The sequence below is a fragment of the Odocoileus virginianus genome, chromosome 10, assembly GCF_023699985.2.
Source record: "Odocoileus virginianus isolate 20LAN1187 ecotype Illinois chromosome 10, Ovbor_1.2, whole genome shotgun sequence".
In the NCBI taxonomy this organism is placed as follows: Eukaryota; Metazoa; Chordata; class Mammalia; order Artiodactyla; family Cervidae; genus Odocoileus; species Odocoileus virginianus.
The window spans coordinates 58,123,579-58,146,927 of record NC_069683.1 but is presented as its reverse complement, the minus strand read 5'-3'; the positions used below and the strand labels follow the sequence as shown (position 1 = coordinate 58,146,927).

The 23,349-nt window shown below is 40.4% G+C and overlaps 1 protein-coding gene across 1 annotated transcript in view; it reads right to left on the bottom strand.

The window, feature by feature from the left end:
* The window catches only part of SLC35F2 (solute carrier family 35 member F2), a 61,420-nt gene that overhangs the window by 9,511 nt on the left and 28,560 nt on the right, over window positions 1-23,349 (bottom strand). Inside the window, exons 2-3 of the mRNA XM_020891383.2 lie at window positions 5,473-5,648; window positions 2,552-2,679 (exon numbers count right to left, since the gene is read on the bottom strand). Coding sequence (XP_020747042.2) covers window positions 2,552-2,679; window positions 5,473-5,648 — 304 coding nt within the window. The remainder of the gene's footprint in view (window positions 1-2,551; window positions 2,680-5,472; window positions 5,649-23,349) is intronic.

Here is a 23,349-nt window from a genome sequence, read left to right as displayed (position 1 = left end):
GTGTAGATACGGCAAGTGACATGAGAAGTAACATGAGTAGAAACTTAGGCCAGCAATGTCAATGGACACATCATGAACTACTACATCAGTATTTACAATCACAGAATCCTTGAAAGAATCCTTAAGAAAGAGGTTCAAAGACCATCCAATTTAAACTTCCACCCTCTCAGGGGGAATTCCCTGGTGTTCCACTGGTTGGGACTCTGTGCTTCCACTGCAGGGGGCACTGGTTCCATACCTGGTTGGTAAACTAAGATCCTACATGTGTCCATAAAGAAACAAAGAAGCAAATTTCTACCCTTTCAGATTAACCAGACTAGAGGTTTACTCAAGGAGATAATCTGATTGAAGAATTCCAATGACAGGCACTCTTCTCTGATGGAAGGAGGTTTAGCTGTTAGATGCACTTTTTATAATATGGCTTTCTAGTACCATAAGTACTTAATTTTAGACAACCAAATGCTTAGGTTTTTCTAAGAGGCTAGGATGAAAGAAATCATTTGAGATTAGTTTAAGGCATGAACTTTAGTCACAAAACCTCAGTGTAAGTATTTTGCTTAGCTCTGTTTAGACCTGTACCAATTCAAAACTCCTAATCATTATCTGTCACAGATCAAAATTTCTGAGAATTATAATCAAGCAATTAAACTGTGTGTGAGATCATGAAGGTAAATGTGACTAGAAAAATGCCATTTTCTGTATTTGTTGTTGTTTAGTCACTAGGTTGTGTCTGACTCTGTGACTCCATGGAACACAGCATGCCATGCTTTTCTGTTCTTCACTATTTCCCAGAGTTTGCTCAAACTCATGTTCATTGAGTTGGTGATGCCATCCAACCATCTCATCCTCTGTCACCCCCTTCTCCTCTAGCACTCAATCTTCCCCAGCATCAGGGTCTTTTCCAATGAGTCGGCTCTTTTATATAGGGTACATTTTCTATATACTTACACTCTTATTATTCATTGCTAAAAGTACACTTAATACTATTTGTGATGAATGCATCTTCTAGGTAACTCCTGGTTTTAATTTCTATGAAATTCTGAGTTTTTCATGTGCCTCTTATGATGTCTGTCTCAAAAAAGATTTCCTATCTTTCCCACCAGGCTCCTCTGTCCATGGGATTTTCCGGGCGAGAATACTGGAGTGGGTTGTCATTTGCTTCTACAGGGGATCTTCCCGACCCAGGGATGAAACCCGCGTCTTCTGCTTGACAGGCAGATTCTTTTTACCACTGAGCCACCTGGGAAGCCCAGAGGACAATGCTTAGCACAGTATTAAACGGCATTCTGGTAATAATAGCACTTAATGCGTATTCACATCAGAAAAATACTGAGTTTTCATTAATCATTAATCTTTCTCTTTAAATCTTCAATTTTTCCAAGTTTCTTAAATTTGGCGATAAGACCATCTCTGTTTTATAGGAAAAAATGAAGCAACAGGAATTCTCTGGTGGTCCAGTGGTAGAGACTGTATGCTTTCCCTGCTGAGAGCACAGGTCCAATATCTCCGGGGAACTAAGATTCTGCAAGCTATACAGCACAGCCAAAAAAAAAAGGTGCATCAAAAGTCATAAATTCAGGGACTTCCCTGGTGGTCCAGTGACTAACACTCTGCGATTCCAATGCAGGGAGCTCAGGTTTGATCCCTGGTAAAGAAAGTGGATGCCACATGCCGCAACCAATTTTTTTTTAAGTCATAAATTCAGTAAACTGTGAAGTCTAAACCTGACATGGGTATCTATTTTACTTTCTTCCCCATTTACAACACATTTTATTATTAGCAATGAGGAGTCAGTGTTATGATACATCCCAAGTTTGCTAACATTAAGACAACTCTTCTTTGTCTAGGGTGTGTCACATAGCTTGCTGGATCTTGGTTCCCCGACCAGGGATCAAACTTGGCCACAGCAGTGAAAGTCCAGAATCCTAACCACTAAGGCCACCAGGGAACTCCCTAATGTTAAGACAACTTAATCAGTCGTCCTCAACTCCACCAAGCTGAAAAGTACTGCTTTGTAGGAACATTTTTCTTTCAACCTAATGAGAATAAACCTAGAAAAGGAATAGGTATAAGTTTTACTTTTGGCTACCACCTTTACCTAAAATGTCTAATGCCCTATTAGATAACAGACAACAAAAAGACAACAACCTATTAGTTGTCTTAGATATCTACTTTACTTGTAAGACTCCAACTTTTCTGGGACACAATAGTATATTCACTTTATATGCCATTTAAGCAACACACAAAACAGAACTCTTGCCAACATCACAGCATCGATTGCCAACTAAATATTTATGTTTATTTGGTAGCAACTGTTCTATTCATCTATAGCATTAGCAGTTTAGGGACAGATTAACTTGTACACATTTTCACTAATTCCAGGAAGCCTTTCGCATTAGCACACATGCTCCACTGGAAAACAGATAACATCCACTATTTTTAGTTTTTTTCTGAGTGAACAGGTTCTTAAGGAAATTAGGTGAGCACATATGAGTTCAGATTCCTCTCTTAAAGCTATAAAATCCAAACTGGTCAGAGGACTCCTTCTTACCTGGACACTGGTTAGAGTTGTGTACTGGTATGCTCTGACAATCAGGTAATTAGCTTCTACATCTGCTAGTCCAAGCAGGATGTACTTCCACCATTTCTTTTTCAAGATGTATAAAAGATTATCACTACCTGGTTGAAAGAAATCTAGATTAGGACATGTTACTTGAAAATTATTCCATGCATGTTAATCTAGAGATAAAGAGTCAAAGCTAGTATTTGTGCTGGGCTGTGCTTGGTCGCTCAGCTGTGTCTGCCTCTTTGTGACCCTATAGACTGTAGTCCACCAGGCTTCTCTGTCCATGGGGATTCTCCAGACAAGAACACTGGAGTGGATTGCCGTGCCCTCCTCCAGGAAATCTTCCCAACCCAGGGACCTAATCCAGGTCTCCTGCATTATAGGCACAAACTTTACCACTATGTACATTGAACATGGTCCCTCCTAATGTCCATTATTCATAACTCAAACTCCTGCAACAGCTCAGCAGAGTAGCTCAGATTTTTTTCTAGTATGAAGCCCAAGCTAAGGTGTCATCATAGACCAAGTGCTCAATGAAAACAACAAAGATAAAGGAAGTAACAGTGGTTAAATTCACTGAATTCCTTTTTCTTTCCTACTGCAACAGAAATATAACATCTAGATCATCTGAGGAAATGAAATGTTTTCTTATAAATTTATCAAACAGATAAATTCTTTTAGAAAAGATCTGCTTTCAACAGATAATTAAGCCAGTGGTAAGTTTGAAAAAATGACTTAGTGGCATCATTGAAGAAACACCTTTTATCCCCTAAATTCTATTTATTCAAGTTAACTGTGAATCATTTCTTTGAAGATCACAAGGAGATACAGAGTTGGCAGCTATACAAGAAGGCTTTATGGGTAAGATAACCTGCAAGAAATCAAGGTAGTGAGAATCATAGTCAGATTCTGTTGTTCAGTCACTCAGTCGTGTCTGACTCTGCACACCCCCATGGACAGCAGCACACCAGGCTTCCCTGTTCTTCACTATCTCCCAGAGTTTGCTCAAACTCATGTCCATTGAGTCGATGATGCCATCCAACCATCTCATCCCCTGTTCCCCGCTTCTCCTCCTACCCTCAATATTTCCCGGCATCAGGGTCTTTTCCAGTGAGTCGGCTCTTTGCATCATGTGGCCAAAGTATTGGAGCTTCAGCTTCAGCATCAGTCCTTCCAATGAATACCCAGGACTGACCTCCTTTAGGATGGACTGGTTGGATCTCCTTGCAGTCCAAGGGACTCTCAACAGACTTCGCCAACACCATAGTTCAAAAGTATCAATTCTTCAGTGCTCAGCTTTCTTTATGGTCCAACTCTCACATCCATACATGACCACTGGAGAAACCATAGCTTTGACTATAGGAACCTCTGTCAGCAAAGTAATGTCTCCGCTTTTTAATATGCTGTCTAGGTTGGTCATAGCTTTTCTTCCAAGGAGCAAGTGTCTTTTAATTTCATGACTGCAGTCACCATCCACAATAATTATCATTAAATCCCAATGAGCAGGAATATCCTAAAAACATAGTCTTCCTAACATGAGATACATGGAAGGCATCTATTAATAATAACCATCCCTTGGGGGATTTCACTGATTTATTTACAAATCATTTTTTTAGTGGTAAAGAATCTGCCAGCAATGCAGGAGACGGGGGTTCAATCTCTGGGTCAGGAAGAAACCCTGGAGAAGGAAATGGCAAATCACTCCAGTATTCTTGCCTGAGAAATCCCATGGACAGAGGAGCCAGGTGGGCTAAAGTCCATGGGGTCACAAAGTCAGACATGACTTAGCAACTAAACACAATAATAACCATCCCTTAGAGGGACTTCACTGATACATTTACAAATCATACTGACTTCCTAAAGGCCAATTCTTACAGAGAGGAGCAAATTCTGGGGCTATTAACCATGATACACCAGTTCTATTTCCAACTCCTACAGTTCAGTTCAGTTCAGTTCAGTTCAGTCGCTCAGTCGTGTCCGACTCTTTGCGACCCCATGAATCGCAGCAGGCCTCCCTGTCTATCACAAACCACCGGAGTCTACTCAAACTCATGCCCATCGAGCCGGTGATGCCATCCAGCCATCTCATCCTCTGTCATCCCCTTCTCCTCCTGCCCCCAATCCCTCCCAGCATCAGGGTCTTTTCCAATGAGTTAACTCTTTGCATGAGGTGGTCAAAGTACTGGCTCCTACAGTTCTTGTCAAATTTGGTGCTTTCCCCTTAGGATATTTTCCCCTTCTCATAATTGGCTTCCACTTTCTTTCAAAAGTAAGTTATTTATCCTGATGTATAGGAATGCCATTGAGGTATTAATGTCCATATTAAAAGAGGATCTTAATCAGAGGTGAGCAACCACCACACTGGTAATTCTATCATATGCTTTAAATGTGATGAAAATGGTAGTACTGCACCCTCCCCGTCTGGGTTACCCGTTGTCTTTACACAATAGAAATCAATCTTGGATAAGATGTTAATTCCTTGTTTTGTTTCTCTCACATTTACATGCAGTGGTGCTCTATTTAGCATTCTCCACTTAGCTGGAAATATATATTTTGGAAAGTGAGGTTCTTGACTTTTTAAGTGTTTTTAATACTGTCTCTTAAGTTTGTCAACCACGGGGCGGGGGGGGAGGTGTAACTTATAATGGCATTTACACTTTCTTTTATTTGGACAAATCCTATGTTACACGTTGATGCTAATCATTTTAATCAACAATTTCAGAGAGCTATACATAAATCTCTAGTCACTAACTTCATAGAATTCAGAGGTGTCATACCTTTCTAGTGACTTTTATAAAAACAGCAGCAGTTTCCTGTTCTTGGTTTTGGCTCATCTTTTGTTTTTTGAATGTATAGAGCCAAACATTTTTATGAAGATAATTTGTTAAAAAGGTAATTTGACATACCTGATCGAAATGCCAGCATCACTGTGTAAATTAGAAACAGCAAGCAATAGTTGATAAAGCTCTGAAGCATGGGAGTATTCACTTTATACCTTTCTGCCAAATACTGGCTGGTGATGGCTGTCCCACATATACACAAGGATAACATCTGACCTAAGGCAATTGTTTTCAAAATATCCCTGGAAAATAAAGGAGAAAATAAGATTAATGGGTAAATAATTTATGTATTTCACGCACACACACACAGACACACACTTTAGGGCTAACAAAAAGGAAAATGCTAAAAATTCCAGGTGACTCTTTATTTCATTTTATCACTTATTTCATATGCACAAAAATTAAAGTGTTGGATTTTGAATGACTACAATTTTATTCTCTTTTATGTTTCTAACTTCTCCCACAAAAATACATATTCCCTCAGTTCACTGATGATCTATTTAGAGATCACCTTGGTTACTTAGTAGCAGTGGCCACAGGACTGGAAAAGGTCAGTTTTCATTCCAATTCCTAAGAAAGGCAATCCCAAAGAATGCTCAAACTACCGCACAATTGCACTCATTTCACACGCTAGTAAAGTAATGCTCAAAATTCTCCAAGCCAGGCTTCAGCAATACGTGAACCGTGAACTTCCAGATGTTCAAGCTGGTTTTAGAAAAGGCCGAGGAATCAGAGATCAAATTGCCAACATCCACTGGATCATCGAAAAAGCAAGAATGTTCCAGAAAATCATCTATTTCTGCTTTATTGATTATGCCAAAGCCTTTGACTGCGTGGATCACAATAAACTGTGGAAAATTCTGAAAGAGATGGGAATACCAGACCACCTGACCTGACTCTTGAGAAACCTATATGCAGGTCAGGAAGCAACAGTTAGAACTGGACAAGGAACAACAGACTGGTTCCAAATAGGAAAAGGAGTACGTCAAGGCTGTATATTGTCACCCTGCTTATTTAACTTATATGCAGAGTACATCTGGGCTGGAAGAAGCACAAGCTGGAATCAAGATTGTCAGGAGAAATATCAATAACCTCAGATATGCAGATGACACCATCCTTATGGCAGAAAGTGAAGAGGAACTAAAAAGCCTCTTGATGAAAGTGAAAGAGGAGAATGAAAAAGTTGGCTTAAAGCTCAGCATTCAGAAAACTGAGGTCATGGCATCCGGTCTCATCACTTCATGGCAAATAGATGGGCAAACAGTGGAAATAGTGACAAACTTTATATTTTTGGGCTCCAAAATCACTGCAGATGGTGACTGCAGCCATGAAATTAAAAGATGCTTGCTCCATGGCAGGAAAGTTATGACCAACCTAGATAGCATATTAAAAAGCAGAGACAATACTTGGTCAACAAAGGTCTGTCTAGTCAAGGCTATGGTTTTTCCAGTAGTCATATATGGTCATGAGAGTTGGATTATAAAGAAGGCTGAACTGTTTATAATAGCCAGGACATGGAAGCAACCCAGATGCCCATCAGCAGACGAATGGATGAGGAAGCTGTGGTACATATACACCATGGAATATTACTCAGCCATTAAAAAGAATTCATTTGAATCAGTTCTAATGAGATGGATGAAACTGGAGCCCATTATACAGAGCGAAGTAAGCCAGAAAGATAAAGACCATTACAGTATACTAACACATATATATGGACTTTAGAAAGATGGTAACGATAACCCTATATGCAAAACAGAAAAAGAGACTCAGATGTATAGAACAGACTTGTGGACTCTGGGAGAAGGCGAGGGTGGGATGTTTCAAGAGAACAGCATTGAAACATGTATATTATCTAGGGTGAAACAGATCACCAGCCCAGGTTGGGTACATGAGACAAGTGCTCGGGCCTAGTGCACTGGGAAGACCCAGAGGGATGGGGTGGAGAGGGAGGTGGGAGGGGGGACTGGGATGGGGAATACATGTAAATCCATGGCTAATTCATTTCAATGTATAACAAAAACTACTGTAATGATGTAAAGTAATTAGCCTCCAACTAATAAAAATAAAAAAAAAAAGAAAAGAAAAAAAATAAATAAAGAAGGCTGAACACTGAAGAATTGATGCTTTTGAACTATGGTGCTGGAGAAGACTCTTAAGATCCCTTGGACTGCAAGGAGATCCAACCAGTTCATCCCAAAGGAAATCAGTCCTGGGTATTCATTGGAAGGACAGATGCTGAAGCTGAAGCTCCAATACTTTGGCCACATGATGCAAAGAGCCGACTCACTGGAAAAGACCCTGATGCCGGGAAAGATTGAGGGTAGGAGGAGAAGCGGGGGACAGAGGATGAGATGGTTGGACGGCATCACCAACTCAATGGACATGAATTTGGGTAAACTCTGGGAGTTGGTGATGTACAGGGAGGCCTGGCATTCTGCAGTTTATGGCGTCATGAAGGGTCAAACATGAATGAGCGACTGAACTGAATTGATTACTTAGCTGTGTCATGTATTATTTGAGTTGTGTGTGTGTGATTTTTTAAAACTCAACTTTAACTCTGGTTTAAAGTTTCTCTGTTCATTAAATGTTTAACATTTTCTTATCCTTTCATTCTCCCAGAGACTTGGTTTCTCCAACTAGAAGCAGAGACTTTCAGTGTGACCTACATGTTAGAATTACAGAGCTTTTAAAAATGTTAAGACCGCAGGTTGTACCCCAGACCAATTATATTGTCACCTTGAGGGGTGGGTCCAGGCATCAGTGATGTTCAGAGCTCCCCAAGTAATCCCAAAAGCAGCCAAGACTGTGAATCACCACTTCAGAGAGAGGTACTTTGGATCCAGAGTAGAATAAGATCTAGAGCCTACTCTTTCGCATTTTAAACGAGGAGTACCTTAGCAACCAACTAAAAATTGCAGAAAGCAAACCACACAAACCACTTTTTTTGTTACAGAAAGCAATCTTATAACAGTGGTGCAAGTGAAAAAGGGCTGAGAGAGCACACAGGTTAATTCTGAATGAGGAAGTTAGCAGGCAGAGGGAAAACTGAGAAAAGTTTTATGGAACAGATGATTTTTCAGTTAGATTTGGATGTATAAAGAGGTTTCCAGAGGCAGAAGTAGGGAGAAGGGAATCCAAGAAGTAACTGTAGGACCAAATGTAGAGGCACAAACATGCAGTGGTGGGCTCTGGAAGCAAGTGGTCTATGCCTAGGGCACAAGGGCAAAGAACTGTGGGCAAGAAGCCTGGAAAAGTGGACCCAGGCTGTAAATGGTAACTCTGGGGACCAAAAGGAGGACCAAAGGTTAGAAAGTTAGTATAAAGATCCATGGCAGAGCTAAAGCTACAGCAATGTGAATATTAAGTAGAGAATGATATGAAAGACTCACAGAGCCTAGTGATCCATTATATCTCAGGTGAGTGAAGCGAAAGTTGCTCAGTCATGTCCAACTCTTTGTGATCCCATGTACTATGCAGTCCAAGGGATTCTCCAGGCCAGTATACTGGAATGGGTAGCCTTTCCCTTCTCCAGGGGATCTTTCCAACCCAGGGATCGAACCCAGGTCTCCCGCATTGCAGGCGGATTCTTTACCAGCTGAGCCACAACGGAAGCCCAAGAATACTGGAGTGAGTAGCCTATCCCTTCTCCAGGGGATCTTCCCGACCCAGGAATGGAATCAGGGCCTCCTGCATTGCAGGCGGATTCTTTACCAACTGAGCTATCAGGAGGAGGTATTAAAAATGATCTCTGGGTTTCTAGACTAGATGACTAGATGGATATGAGGTTGCTGACCAAGTCAGGGACTATAGGATGAGATGTAGATTTAGGGAAAACCTATGAATTCAGGAAAAACTTTATGAGTTCAGTTTGAGAGCACTAGAAGTTGAGGTGGCTAGAATTTCTAAGAAAAAAACATTAAGAGGTTTGTGAGAGGCAGACTCTAAGATGACCACCAGTGAATCTCTGTTTCCAGATAGCTCTGCTCTGGGTGATCTCTTCCATTTGAACATGAGTTGGATCTTTAATTTGACTCTAACCATTAGAATTCAAATAAAATAATAGAATACCAGACTATACAACACAAAGAATACATCCAATATTTTATAGTTACTACTAATGGAGTATAACCTTTAAAAATTGTAAATCATTATATGGTACACCTGTAATTTACATACTGCTGCTGCTGCTGCTGCTAACTCACTTCAATTGTGTCCGACTCTGTGCGACCCCACAGACGGCAGCCCACCAGGCTCCCCCGCCCCTGGGATTCTCCAGGCAAGAACACTGGAGTGGGTTGCCATTTCCTTCTCCAATGCATGAAAGTGAAAAGTGAAAGTGAAGTCGCTCAGTCATGTCTGACTCTTAGCAACCCCATGGACCGCAGCCTACCAAGCTCCTCTGTTCATGGGATTTTCCAGGCAAGAGTACTGGAGTGGGTTACCATTATTGTACATCAACTATACTTCAATTTAAAAAAAAAACAACCCAGGCTACCACTTCCATGTATACATTAGATGAGGTTATAACTTCCATCTTGCTATCCAACTCTACTGATTCTCTTACTTACTGGTTCTAATCAAACAAGCTGCTATATAAAGAGGCCCACATGGCAAGGAACAATTGGTGGCCTCTGGTCAACAACCAGTAAGGAACTGAGACCCTGAGTCCACCAGTCTCCAAGGAAATAAATCTCGCCAATATCAACACAAGCTTGGAAGCATTTTCTCCCCAGTCATAGCTTCAGATGAGACTCCATCCCTGGCTAACAGCATGACTGCAGCCTTATGAGAGATCTGAAGCAGAGAGCAGAGCTAAGCCATGCCCAGATGCCTGGTCCATCAAAACTATAAGATAACAAGTGTATTGTTTTAAGCCACTAAATTTGAGGCAATTTGTTATACAGTAGCAACAGATACAAAATACAAAGTTGAAACTCTGAACTTCAGAAAGACTGTATTGATATCTGTTTTGCTCTCCACTACATATCCAGGGCTAGCACTTTGTTGTCACTCAATAAATATTTGTTGAGTGAATGTAAACAGATAAAGAAATGACCAGATATGCCCAAACATATGGTTACCTCAAATATAAGACACTTTCCCACTTATCCTATGAAGTGTAATAGTCAAAGAAAGACAACAAATTGTGAAAGTGCCATGATACAGAAACTAAGAGTACAAAAACATTTTAAGAAAGATGATATCAACAATACAACAGTGCCAAAAACTGCAGAGACAGAAAAAGTGTCATCATGGCTAAACAGACACAGTTGAAATGGCAAGCTGGAAGATCCTAGATAACTCGGAAAGGAAGCTTTTTGTTAGTGGTAGTAACTAAAGTCAGATTTCAGTGGGCTGAGTGGGTAGAATATCAGTAAATTAATGCACCAAAATTTTTTGCCAAGAGAATGCACTGGTCATAACAATCACTCTCTTCCAACAACACACGAGATGACTCTACACATGGGCATCACCAGATGGTCGATAATGAAATCAGATGAATTATATTCTTTGCAGTCAAAGATGGAGAAGCTCTATACAGCTAGCAAAAACAAGACTGGGAACTGACTGTGGCTCAGATCATGAACACCATACTGATTTCAATAGAATACCAATACTACAGAAGACACAGAATATCTGTTCTAATAGTTTATAATTTGGGGGTTTTGTTGTTGTGTGTGTGTGTTTTTTTTTTTTTTTAATATTTGTTTCAGTAATTTGCAAATAAGCTCAAACAATCCCAGCACAGGCTAAAAGAAAAAGAAGAAGCTTGCTGGGTGAGACAACCTTAATTATAGAGCATCTACCATGTGCCAGGCCATGAGAATGCAAAAACTGGATAGGCATTTTCTGTGCCTCAGAGGCTCAGAGACCACTGGGGATAAGGAGGCATATAAACTGGTAACTAGGGCACAGACAGACAAGCACAAAAATAGACAAGTTACAAAAACTTCATGAATTCACTAGACAGGCACAGTAAGGAAAGATATCTCAAGCAGAAGGAATAGCAAGTACCAAGGCACAGGGCTCTAAAACAATATGGCACATTCAAGGATTTCAAGTGAGTGAGTACAGCTGTAGCTCTGAGATTAGGAGAGAAAAATAGCAGCAGCAGATGATGGAAAAGTCAATAAAAGTGAGATCAAGAAAAGATCTGAAGTAAGTTCTAAAGCTGGTATCTTGCTGGTGACAAGCTCATTGAAATCTTCTAAATAGAAGGGGGAAAAGTTACTAGCAAGGCAGAAATTGGGCATGCCTGGGTCCCTACATGTCACAACACATAGCACCAAAACCTTACTCTTAATTCCTGCCATGGAAGCCAATTAAAGAGGAAATTTGTCAGAGACAGGTCTGTCTAATATAATATGCAGTTTTCTGAATCAGACATGTGGGTAGATAACAATGTGGTTAATCAAGATCCCAAAGGCAAAAGGAAAAGGCACATTTAGAAAAGAGAATAACTCCATGTGGGGAGATAACAATGTGGTTAATCAAGATCCCAAAGGCAAAGGAAAAGGCACATTTAGAAAAGAGAATAACTCCATTTTGGACATGCTGGATTTTGTTTAAATTATGAGATAGTCAAGAAGAAATGTCCAGTAGACAATTTGGAGTTGGGATAAAAAGATTGGATTGGAGGAATAAATTTGGGAATCATGATCATAAAAGTGGTAATTGAAGTTGGGATATAAATGAGATCACTAAAACATATACCTAAAAATTGAAAAGAATAGAGGGTAAAAAAGAAACACCCAGGGAAACAGGAACATTTAGTAGGCAGAGGAGGAAGAGGAATTAGAGATGGGAATGAAAAGGCATGGCCAGAAAGATGCAGGGAGAGAACAAGCAAGAAATACTGGAAGCAAGAGTAAGTGGCATTTCAAGCAAAAAGTGCTCTACAGTTTGAAATGCAGCGAATTTCTCCTAACTGTTCCTTCTTCTTTACTCTCCACAAACCCAATCTCTACACTATAAAGGAGTCAACGTTCTGCATGTTAATCAGAACATGTAGAAGTTTTTTGGCGGTTTTTTTCCGACATTTATTTATTCATTTGGCTGCATTGGGTCTTAGGTGCAGCATCCTGGATCTTTTAGTTTTGGCATGCAAACTCTCAGCTGTGGCATGTGGGATCTAACTCCCTGACCAGGGATCGAACCTGGCCCCCTGCATTGGGAGCGTGGGAGCGTGGCGTCTTAGCCACTGGATCAACAGGGCAGTCCCATCAGTTTAATTTTTAAGTTTGGAAATTTCTTATAAAATATTAAAATATAACAAAGTACAAAGCATAACTAACATGTACTTGTGTATCTACCAGACAGCTTAAGATGTAAAATACTGGTGACATCAACATTCCCCCTTATGTTCTCCCCAATATCTTAGCTCTCCTGAGACAAGTACTTCCTAGAACTTGGAATTTAACATTTCATGCATTTCCATATATTTTCATATTTATGTAAGTATCCCTATACAATATAAACAATTGTTTTGACTGTTTTAAATTTTTATATAAACAGCATCACACTATATGTATACTTTTTGCAAACTTGTTTTGATCAACATTGTATCATTGATAATGATACATTAGTTCTTATTTATTCCTTTCCACTACTGTATAGTATTCCATTATGTGATTATATCACACTTCACATATCCATTCTTTTATTGCTTATTAGGTTGTATTCCAATTTTTTTTGCTTTTATAAACAATGCCTCTACAAATATTCATATTTATGTTTCCCAACATGCATATCTAAGAGTTTTTCTAGGTTTTAGAAAATATGTGCAAATGAGTTACTAATGAGTAATGTATAATCTCCTCAGCACTCAGGATGGCATGATGGGTACCAAAGACATCTTCTGAAAGCAGTGAACTCAGAGTACCCTAAAAATGTAATAAGTTTCTATTTGTGTTCTGAAGTTGAAAGGAAAAATTTGCTTTAAAGATATATTTAATAGAATAACTGATTTTAGAGCATGTCTTCAGCTTTACTCATTTTCCTACAATTCTCTTCAAAGGGTTATATTACTCCATGTAGCCTACTTTGATACTTTCAAACGGAAGAAAATGAGGCAAATTCCACCCTTCAAGAGGTAGAAATGGTATCAAGAACTGTTCAGATCCAAAGACCTTTTACTAGGCTACTGTAGGAATTTTTCACCCAGGTGAGCAAAAGGTTCAGGACTTGCTCCCACAGAGTAGTGTTCTTTCTAGGGACGCTCTTCTCGTCACAGGCTGATGAGGCAAACTAGATCTGCAGGTTGCTACCTCTTTCTCTTGTGCTCATTTTGTTCCAAAGGAGACAAGTTTGCATTGATTCTGGAAATTATGCTGTCCTATCCTAAGCAAAAGAAATTCATCACTTGGTCCCATATGATGAACTGGTAGCCTACAAGTGCATAGGCCAAAGCCAAAGGATGAAAAAGTGCATTCAGTTGGTGTCATTGCTCCCAGCCACACACTTCCCTCCGGAATATGTGAGGCAGGGTACCTGACAAGGAAATGGCTCCAATTTTCTTGTATTTCATTGTTTAATAACCTCCTCCTTTCTTTAAATCTCTCTTTCTCTCTTCATGGAACAAAGTCTCAGAATTGCTGGACTTCATTGTTAATCTCCATTTTTTTTTTAATGAGGAAACTGTGGCCAGAGAGCTGAGTGTATTGCCTAAGAAAACATAGGAGCCAATGGCACGCAAGCTCTCTGACCATTAAACATCTGCTGTGCCCACTGGAGAACACGGTCTTAGGACAGGAAGTGAGGTCACCTCTCACAGCTGCTATCTTCTTACTCCTGTGCCTCTTTGTCCTCACTCACCTATCCCCACACCCCTTTTCCCACCCTCCTTCACTTCCCCATGATTGTATAACAGACTTTATATTAGAAGCCACCTTCTTCAAAGGATCCGTGCACTTCACTTTGCAGTCAGGAAAGAAAGGGTCTAGCCCGATTCCTCTGCTACCAGTATTAACACTGCTTCCCCATGTGTCAGGAAGGCACTGGATGTCCGAAGTACAGGGCACCAAAAAGTTAATAAAGGAGCTGATACTTTATTAAGTTCAGAACATTTTTTGCCCACCATAATGTGCTCAAAAGCAACTATAAATTTGAAACGTGAGAATAAGAAATGTGGAACTAAGCCCTGCTCACAAATTGACGAAATTCCTCTAATAAGCCCACATTTACATTCTTGTTGTTCAGTCACTCAGTCATGTCGACTCTTTGCAACCCTATGGGTTGCAGCACACTAGGCTTCCCTGTCCTTCACAACCTCTCAGAGCTTCCTCAAACTCAAGTCCATTGAGTCAATGATGCCATCCAACCATCTCATCCACTGTGGCCCCCTTCTCCTCCTGCCTTCTATCTCTCCCAGCATCAGGCACTTTTCCAGTGAGTTGGCTCTTCATATCAGGTCACCAAAGTATTGGAGCTTCAGCTTCAGCATCAATCCTTCCAATGAATTATTTAGGGTTGATTTCCTTTAGGATTGACTGGTTTAATCTCCTTGCAGTCCAAGGGACTCTCAAGAGTCTTCTCCAACACCACAGTTCAAAAGCATCAATTCTTTGGTGCTCAGCCTTCTTCATGGTCCAACTCTCACATCCATACATGACTCCTAAAAAAACCATAGCTTTGACTAGATGGACATTTGTTGGCAAAGTAATGTCTCTGGTTTTTACTATGCTGTCTAGGTTGGTCATAGCTTTTCTTCCAAGGGGTAAGTGTTTTAATTTCATGGCTGCTGTCACCATCTGCAGGGGTTTTGGAGCCCAAGAAAATAAAGTCTGTCAGTGATTCCATTGTTTCCCCATCCATTTGCCACGAAGTGATGGGATCAGCTGCCATGATCTTAGTTTTTTGAATGCTGAGTTATAAGCCAGCTTTTTCACTCTCCTCTTTCATTTTCATCAAGAAGCTCTTTAGTTCTTCCTCACTTTCTGCCAATAGGGTAGCATCATCTGCATATCTGAGGTTATTGCTATTCTCCCAGCAATCTTGATTTCAGCTTGTGCTTCATCCAGGCTGGCATTTCACATGATGTACCCTGCATAAAAGTTAAATAAACAGGGCAACAATATATAGCCTTGATGCACTCCTTTCCCAATTTTGAACCAGTCCGTTGTTCCATGTCGGTTCTAACTGTTGCTTCTTGACCTGCATATAGGTTTCTCAGGAGGCTGGTAATATGGTCTAGTATTCCCATCTCTTGAAGAATTTTCCACAGTTTATTGTGATCCACAAAGTCAAAGGCTTTAGTGCAGTCAATGAAGCACCTGTTTTTCTGGAATTCCCTTGCTTTTTCTGTGATCCAACAGATGTTGGCAATTTAATCTCTGGTTCCTCTGCCTTTTCTAAATCCAGCATGAACAGCTGGAAGTTCTCAGTTCACATACTGTTGATGTCTAGTTTGGAGGATTTCGAGCATGACCTTGCTAGCATGTAAGATGAGTGCAATTGTGTGGTAGTGTGAATGTTCTTTGGCAGTGCCTTTCTTTGGGATTGGAATGAAAACTGACCTTTTCTAGTCCTGTGGTTACTGCTGAGTTTTCCAAATTTGCTGGCATACTGAGTGCAGCACTTTCACAGCATCATCTTTTAGGATTTGAAGTAGCTCAACTGGAACTCCATCACCTCCACTAGCTTTGTTTGTAGTGATGCTTCCTAAGGCCCATTTGATTTCACACTTCAGGATGTCTGGCTCTAGGAAAGTGATCACACCATCATGGTTATCCGGATCATTAAAATCTTTTTTGTATAGTTCTTCTGTGTATTCTTGCCACCTCTTCTTAATATCTTCTCCTTCTGTTAGGTTTATACTGTTTATTTTTTGTCCTTTATTGTGTCTATTTTTGCATGTGTCAATTTGTTTCTTTGGCATGTCTAATTTTCTTAAGGAGACCTCTAGTCTTTCCCATTCTATTGTTTTCCTCTATTTCTTAGAATTGCTCACTTAGGAAGGCTTTCTTATCTCTCCTTGCTATTCTTTGGAACTCTGCATTCATATGGGTATATCTTTCCTTTTCTCCTTTGCCTTTCTCTTCTCTTCTGTTTCAGTTATTTGTAAGGCCTCCTCAGACAACCATTTTACCTTTTTGCATTTCTTTTTCTTGGGGATGGTCTTGATCACTGCCTCCTGTACAATGTTACAAACCTCTGTCTATAGTTCTTCAGGCACTCTGTCTATAAGATCTAATCCCTTGAACCTATTTGCCACTACCACTATAAAATCATAAGGGATTTGATTTATGTCATACCTGAACGGCTTAGTGATTTTCCCTACTTTCTTCAATTTAAGTCTGAAGTTTGCAATAAGGAGGACATTCAAGTGTTAGTCACTCGGTTGTGTCCGATTCTTATTCAACCCCATGGACTGTAGGCAGGCTCCTTTGTCCATGAGATTTCTCAGGCTAGAATACTGTAGTGGGTTGCCATTCCCTTCTCAAGGGGATCTTCCAGACCCAGGAATCATATTCAGGTCTCCTGCATTGCAGGCAGATTCTTTACTGTCTAAGCCAACCAGGTGAGATCTATTTACATTCTAAAATAGCACACTTAAGAAAGTTATCCTCCCACTATAAAGTATACCTATCTCCTAAAAAAAATAAAAGAGTCATGCATTGAGTATGGAGATTAAAGTTACAGCAGTGCACTTCTCTTGGCTCCAAATCATAATGACCTCATCTATAATGGAAGAGGAGAGAGCAAGAACAAAAGCGAAAGAGAGAGACAGAAAGAGGAGCTGAAGGGACTGGAGGCTGCACAAGGGAGAAAGAGGAGACGACTCAGACGTGTACAGAGAGACACCAAAGGCCACAAAATGACTTTTGTTACTTATGGCTTCATATGTAAGTACTTGAATCTCACAAATTCCTAGTTTATATGAATTCTGAGTTAAACACACGGACTCTCTCTATACCATAATAAAGCCTGTCCTCTTTAAGGGAAGTTGCCGGAAGCAACGTGCATCTAACCATGGGATGTATCCTGTCACTGTTTTTCAAACGGAACCTCCACTGAAGTGAATTTCAATGACAGGATATGATCCAGCTCCAAGACGTGTTTCCCAAGGCAGCTTCACGCTGTGAGAGCTGGGCCACACAGCATGAAGCAGAACAAATAAGTCATGGATCAGCAGGGATGGGGGGCGGGGAACAGGTAGAAATGAAACTAACCACCTTACTCATTCTGACCACATTACTCATTGGATATATTGTACGAATTTAAGAATTTAAGGCATAAAGGAAGAAAAGATTGTAAACCATTTTATTTCCTCCCTTCTTTCTTCTAGAAAACCTGAAGCATGTATTTTAATATCCCGTCAATTCTAAAACTCATGCATATGCTTCCCAATGAAACTATAATTTCTCTTATTCACTTATTCAGTCAGTAAACTCTGGTTAAGAACTTAGTAAAGTTTCTTGGGTGCCTAATATGTGCTACTATTTGCTTGTGTGTGTGTTAGTTGCCGGAGAAGGCGATGGCACCCCACTCCAGTACTCTTGCCTGGAAAATCCCATGGGCGGAGGAGCCTGTTAGGCTGCAGTCCATGGGGTCGCTAAGAGTCGGACACGACTGAGAGACTTCACTTTCACTTTTCCCTTTCATGCATTGGAGAAGGAAATAGCAACCCACTCCAGTGTTCTTGCCTGGAGAATCCCAGGGACGGGGAAGCCTGGTGGGCTGCCGTCTATGGGGTCGCATATTGTCGGACACGACTGAGGTGACTCAGCAGCAGCAGCAGCAGCATGTTAGTTGCTCAGTGGCGTCCAACTCTTTGCGACCCCGTGGATTACAGGCCGCCAGGCTCCAATGTTCATGGAATTCTCCAGGCAAGAATACTGGAGTGAGTAGCCATTCTCTTCTCAGGGGGGCCTCTTCCGGACCCAGGGATCAAACCCACATTTCCTGCATTGCAGGCAGATTCTTTACCTTCTGAGACACCAAGGAAGTCCCCCAATATGTACCATACACGAAGAATTTAGAACTTTAAAGGCCCACTATTTCATGGTCCCAGGCCTTCTTCCCTGAAGAGCAGATTAGCAGGCTCTTGCTGTGTGCCTTGAAAAAAACACCACATGCCTCTATCCTAGAATCCACCATGCTGCTTGTGGTTCTTCTTCTAAGACTCTAAGCTCCTGGAGGACAGGAATATTATAGAAACACAATGTTATGTCTCAGATCCATGCTGTTAAGTTGCACGTTATCAGCTAAAGGCACGTTATCAGCTAAAGATTTAGAATTAAAGCTTAAAGATTTCTATGGAGACATCTTCTTGGGGAGAGTTTTAATCTATCATACCTGCCATCTGTAAATACCTGGAATACAATAATAACCTGAGCACTTCTATAAAAATCATAGATTAACCAGTGTATATTAGTAGAGCATTTTAAAGTAGACTGGAAGGAAGCTAAAAAGTAAATGATAGATTTTCTTTATATTGTAGCAGCCTAGATGACCTGCTATATTTTTTCCATATCTACATTTCTATGATTCAGAAATTTAGCCATCTAATTATAATAAGCATAAGTAGCCAGCAGTTTTGAGAAACCAACATTCTGATGTAATTAAGGCATTTTCAAAGTGGCCAAGTAAGCCAAATTTCAACGAATAGAAAGGGTAGTGTGTGTGTGTGTGTGTGTGTGTGTGTGTGTGTAGAGAGAGAAAGAGAGAGTTACCTTAAAAGGAAGACAAGGAAAAGTAATTTTCTTTTCCCTCCACTGGATTATGTCTCACTCACAGGAGATGCTCAGTAAATGTTTACTAAATTAATGAATGAATGCTGCAATTAACTGTTGAGATGCCATAATGTTAAAAAGCAAGGTAGACAAAGACTGTAGGTAAGAAACCCTTTGAAGTGAACTTAAGGAGTGTTACAGTAAAAGGAATATGAGCTCAGTTAGATAAAACTGGGGTTTTGACTTAAATCTGAAACATGAAAGAATAGAAAAGCGGGTGCAAACAAGTGAGAAACAGTGGGTTTTGTTTTGGTTTGGTTTGGTTTTGTAAACAGCTGGTACAGACTGCACACCAGATAGAGCTTTCAGGAAAGGAGTGCTCCTCTAAACATGGTGGAAAAAACTTTAGACTTTCTCTCAGTGTTATGAAGTTGAATAAGTTAGTCTCTCAAAACTTTCTTTTTTTCTTTTTAATGGGTGTGATACAACCTATATGGGTTTAAGGATTAATAGATATAACCTATATAAAAGTATCTACAACCATAGACATTCAATGAATCTTCTTTCCTTCTTTCTTCTGGCTCACCCAGACTTCTGGAAACCTCTTGACCGGAGCTGTATAGTGAACTTTTTGTGATGATAGAAATGTTCTCTATAACCACCACCCAATACAGTAGCCTTCTGCCACATGTAGCAGTTAAACATTTGAAATATGGTTACTGTGAATGAGGAACTAAATTTTAATGCTATGTAACTGTGATTTAAATTAAAATAGCCATGTGTGGCTAGAGGCTACTATACTGAACAGTGTAGCCACAGACCAGCATTGTGCAATAGAAATTACTAATAATGCAAATGCTAAAAAAAGTGGCTATTGAGCACTTGAAATGTGGCTAGTAGGGTGAATGAGGAACTGAATTTTTTACTTTATCTCATTGAAATTCATTTTAATTTAAATAGCCCCATGTACCTGGTGGTTATAAATACTAAAAAGCACAACTCTAGACCAGAGCTTCTCAAATCTTGAAGTGTTAGTCGCTTAGTCGTGTCCGACTCTTTGCTATCCCGTGGACTGTAGCCTGCCAAGCTCCTGAGTCCATGGGGATTCTCCAGGCAAGAATACTGGAGAGGGTGGCCATTCCCTTCTCCAGGGGATGTTCCCGAAACAGGGATCAAACCTTGGTCTCCTGCATTGCAGGCAGACTCTTTACTGTCTGAGCCACCGGGGAAGCCTGGTACGAATCACCTGAGAATCTTGCTAAATTACATGCTCTGATTTAGTAGATTTGGAGAGAAGTCTGAGATTCTGCATTTCAAACACTCTCAGAGGATGCCTATGATGGTTGTCCCTGGACCACATTTTGAGCTGTAAGCCTCTACAGTTGTTGTTCAGTTGCTCAGTCATGTCTGACTCTGCAACCCCATGGACTGCAGCACGTCAGGCTTCCCAGTCCATCACCAACTCCTGGAGCTTGCTCAAACTCATGTCCATTGAGTCAGTGGTGCCATCCAACCATCTCAACCTCTGTCATCCCCTTCTCCTCCTGCTTTCTATCTTTCCCAGCATCAGGATCTTTTCCACTGAGTCAGCTCTTCACATCAGGTAGCCAAAGTATTGGAGCTTCAGCTTCAGCATCAGTCCTTCCAATAAATATACAGGGTTCCTTTAGGGTTGACTGGTTTGATCTCCTTGCAGTCCAAGGGACTCTCTGGAGTCTTCTCCAACACCACAGCTCGAAAGTATCAATTCTTCGGGGCTCAGCCTTCTTCATGGTCCTACTCTCATATCCATACATGACTACTGGGAAAACCACAGCTTTGACTATACCGGCTTTTGTCAGTAAAATAATGTCTCTGATTTTTAATACACTGTCTAGGTTTGTCACAGCTTTTCTTTCAAGGAGCAAGAATCTTTTAATTTCGTGGCTGCAGTCACCATCTGCAGTGATTTTGAAGCCCAAGAAAATACAGTCTTTCACTGTTTCCATTGTTTCCCCATCTATTTGCCATGAAGTGATGGGACTGGATGCCAAGATCTTAGTTTTTGAATGTAGAGTTTTAAGCCAGCTTTTTCACTCTCCTCTTTCACTTTCATCAAGAAGCTCTTTAGTTCCTCTTCGCTTTCTGCCATCAGGGTGGTGTCATCTGCATATCTGAGGGTAGTGCTAGTTCTCCTGGCAGTCTTGATTCCAGCTTGTGCTTCATCCAGTCTGGCATTTTACATGATGTACTCTATATATAAGTTAAATAAGCAGGGTGACAATATACAGCCTTGACGCACTCCTTTCCCAATTTGAACCAGTCTGTTGTTCCAGTCCAAGGCTCTACCGTAGTGTTTCCAATCCTGAGATCTCTCAACTCTGAATCCATGGAACTAGTGGCAGCAATACATGGGCTATTTAGGAGCTATTTTTGACACTTCAAAAAGCTTAACTGCACCTCTGACACTTGCTGGCAAGAATGCAAAAATGATACATTATTTATGGTGTGGAGAGGTACAATTTCTAGCAATTTTATTTCTAGGAAAATTCCCCAAAGATAATCTGGGAAAAATACAAAAGGTGTATATACAGGCTATTCACTGCAGCACTATTTATAGTCTAAAGAGAAAATCCTATATGTTTAACAATAGTGTTGCAGGAAAGAAAGTGGGCCTGAGAGGATGGTCACATCCTAGGTCTCAGACGAGTGTCTGGGATAGCTGCCAAGCATGGGTTCTTGGCTTCACAAAGGGAAGAATTCAAGAACTAACCACAGTAAAGTGAAAAAAGGTTTACTCAGGGCAAAACACCCCACAGACCAAGAATGGGCCACCTCAGAAGATGAGAAGCTTCAGGGTACAGGATTGTTGGTTTTTATAAGGGTGGGTAATCTCATAGGCTAATGAGTGGGAAGATTATTCCAACTATTTTGGGGAAGTGATGGGGATTTCCAGGAATTGGGCCACTGCCCACTTTTTAGTCTTTTATGGTCCAATCTCAGAACTGTCATGCCATTTAGCTGATCTATTACAGTGAGTGTATACTGAGTCTTAAGGTCGAGTGGAAGTCAATCATCTGCCGTCTTAGACCTAGTTGGTTCTAACCAGTTTATGTCCTGTCCTCAATGACTGTCGTTCTTTTAAAGGTTATGTCCCACTGCCTTCCTGTCTCAGGGAACTAGCTTAATAAATACAAAAGAGTACTAGTAGCTATAAAAAGCAAAGTAAATATCTCTATACACTCTATAAAATGACTGCGAAGATATACTAAAAAAATAAGTGTAGAGGAAAATGGGTATGGAATGCAAACATTTACCTATATTTTTAAATATTTTTAAGTGAAAACAGGTAACTGCTTTTAAAGTTACCTATAGGTCAGAAGAGAGAAAAAGTAAGATGTATTATGTCTGAATATGCCTTGGTTTATAGATTTGTATTAAGAACCATTTTACAGAACCATAAAACAAAATTTTAATTTTAAAATAAACTACATATAAAATTAAAAACAACATGTTACATGAACTTAAAAGGATGTCTTAAGTTGGTGGCAAAGCCAGACAGGAATTATTTCAAATGACTTTAAAACATACTAATTTGTGACGATCTAGAATGGTGGGCTGGGGTGGGAAGTGGGAAGAAGGTTCAAGAAGGAGGGGACGAATGTATCCCTATGGCTGATCATGCTGAAGTATGGCAGAAACCAACACAACATTGTAAAGCAATTATCCTTCAGTTAGAAATAAATAACATTTTAAAAAATACACGAATTTGATAGCACATTCTTAATAGGATACACCATAGGAACAATAAGAACTGTAAAACCTTGAACACCTTGAGAGGTGGTATAGATATTATTTTGAAACTGTACGCATATTGTGGAATAGACAAGTAAGAAAGTATATTAATGTATTGATTTCTGGTACAGGGAAAAGATTGGAACCCCAGTCACAACAAATGGCAAGAAACTTAAGTGAAGTCATGACAAAAAGACCTTCGAGGCATCAATAAGAACAACTACACCGGATTGAAATGTGTGTTTGAATCCATGAAGTAGGGCTTTCCTGATGGTGCAGTGGTAAAGAATCTGCCTGCCAATGGAGGGACACGGGTTAGACCCCTGGTCTGGGAAAATTCCACATGCCACAGGGCAACTAAGCCCAAGCACCACAACTACTGGGTCTGTGAGCTGCAGCTACTGAAGCCTGCACCCTAGAGCCTGTGCACCGCAACCAAGAGCAGGCCCCACTCACTGCAACTAGAGAAAGCCTGAGTGTGCGGCAACAGACACAG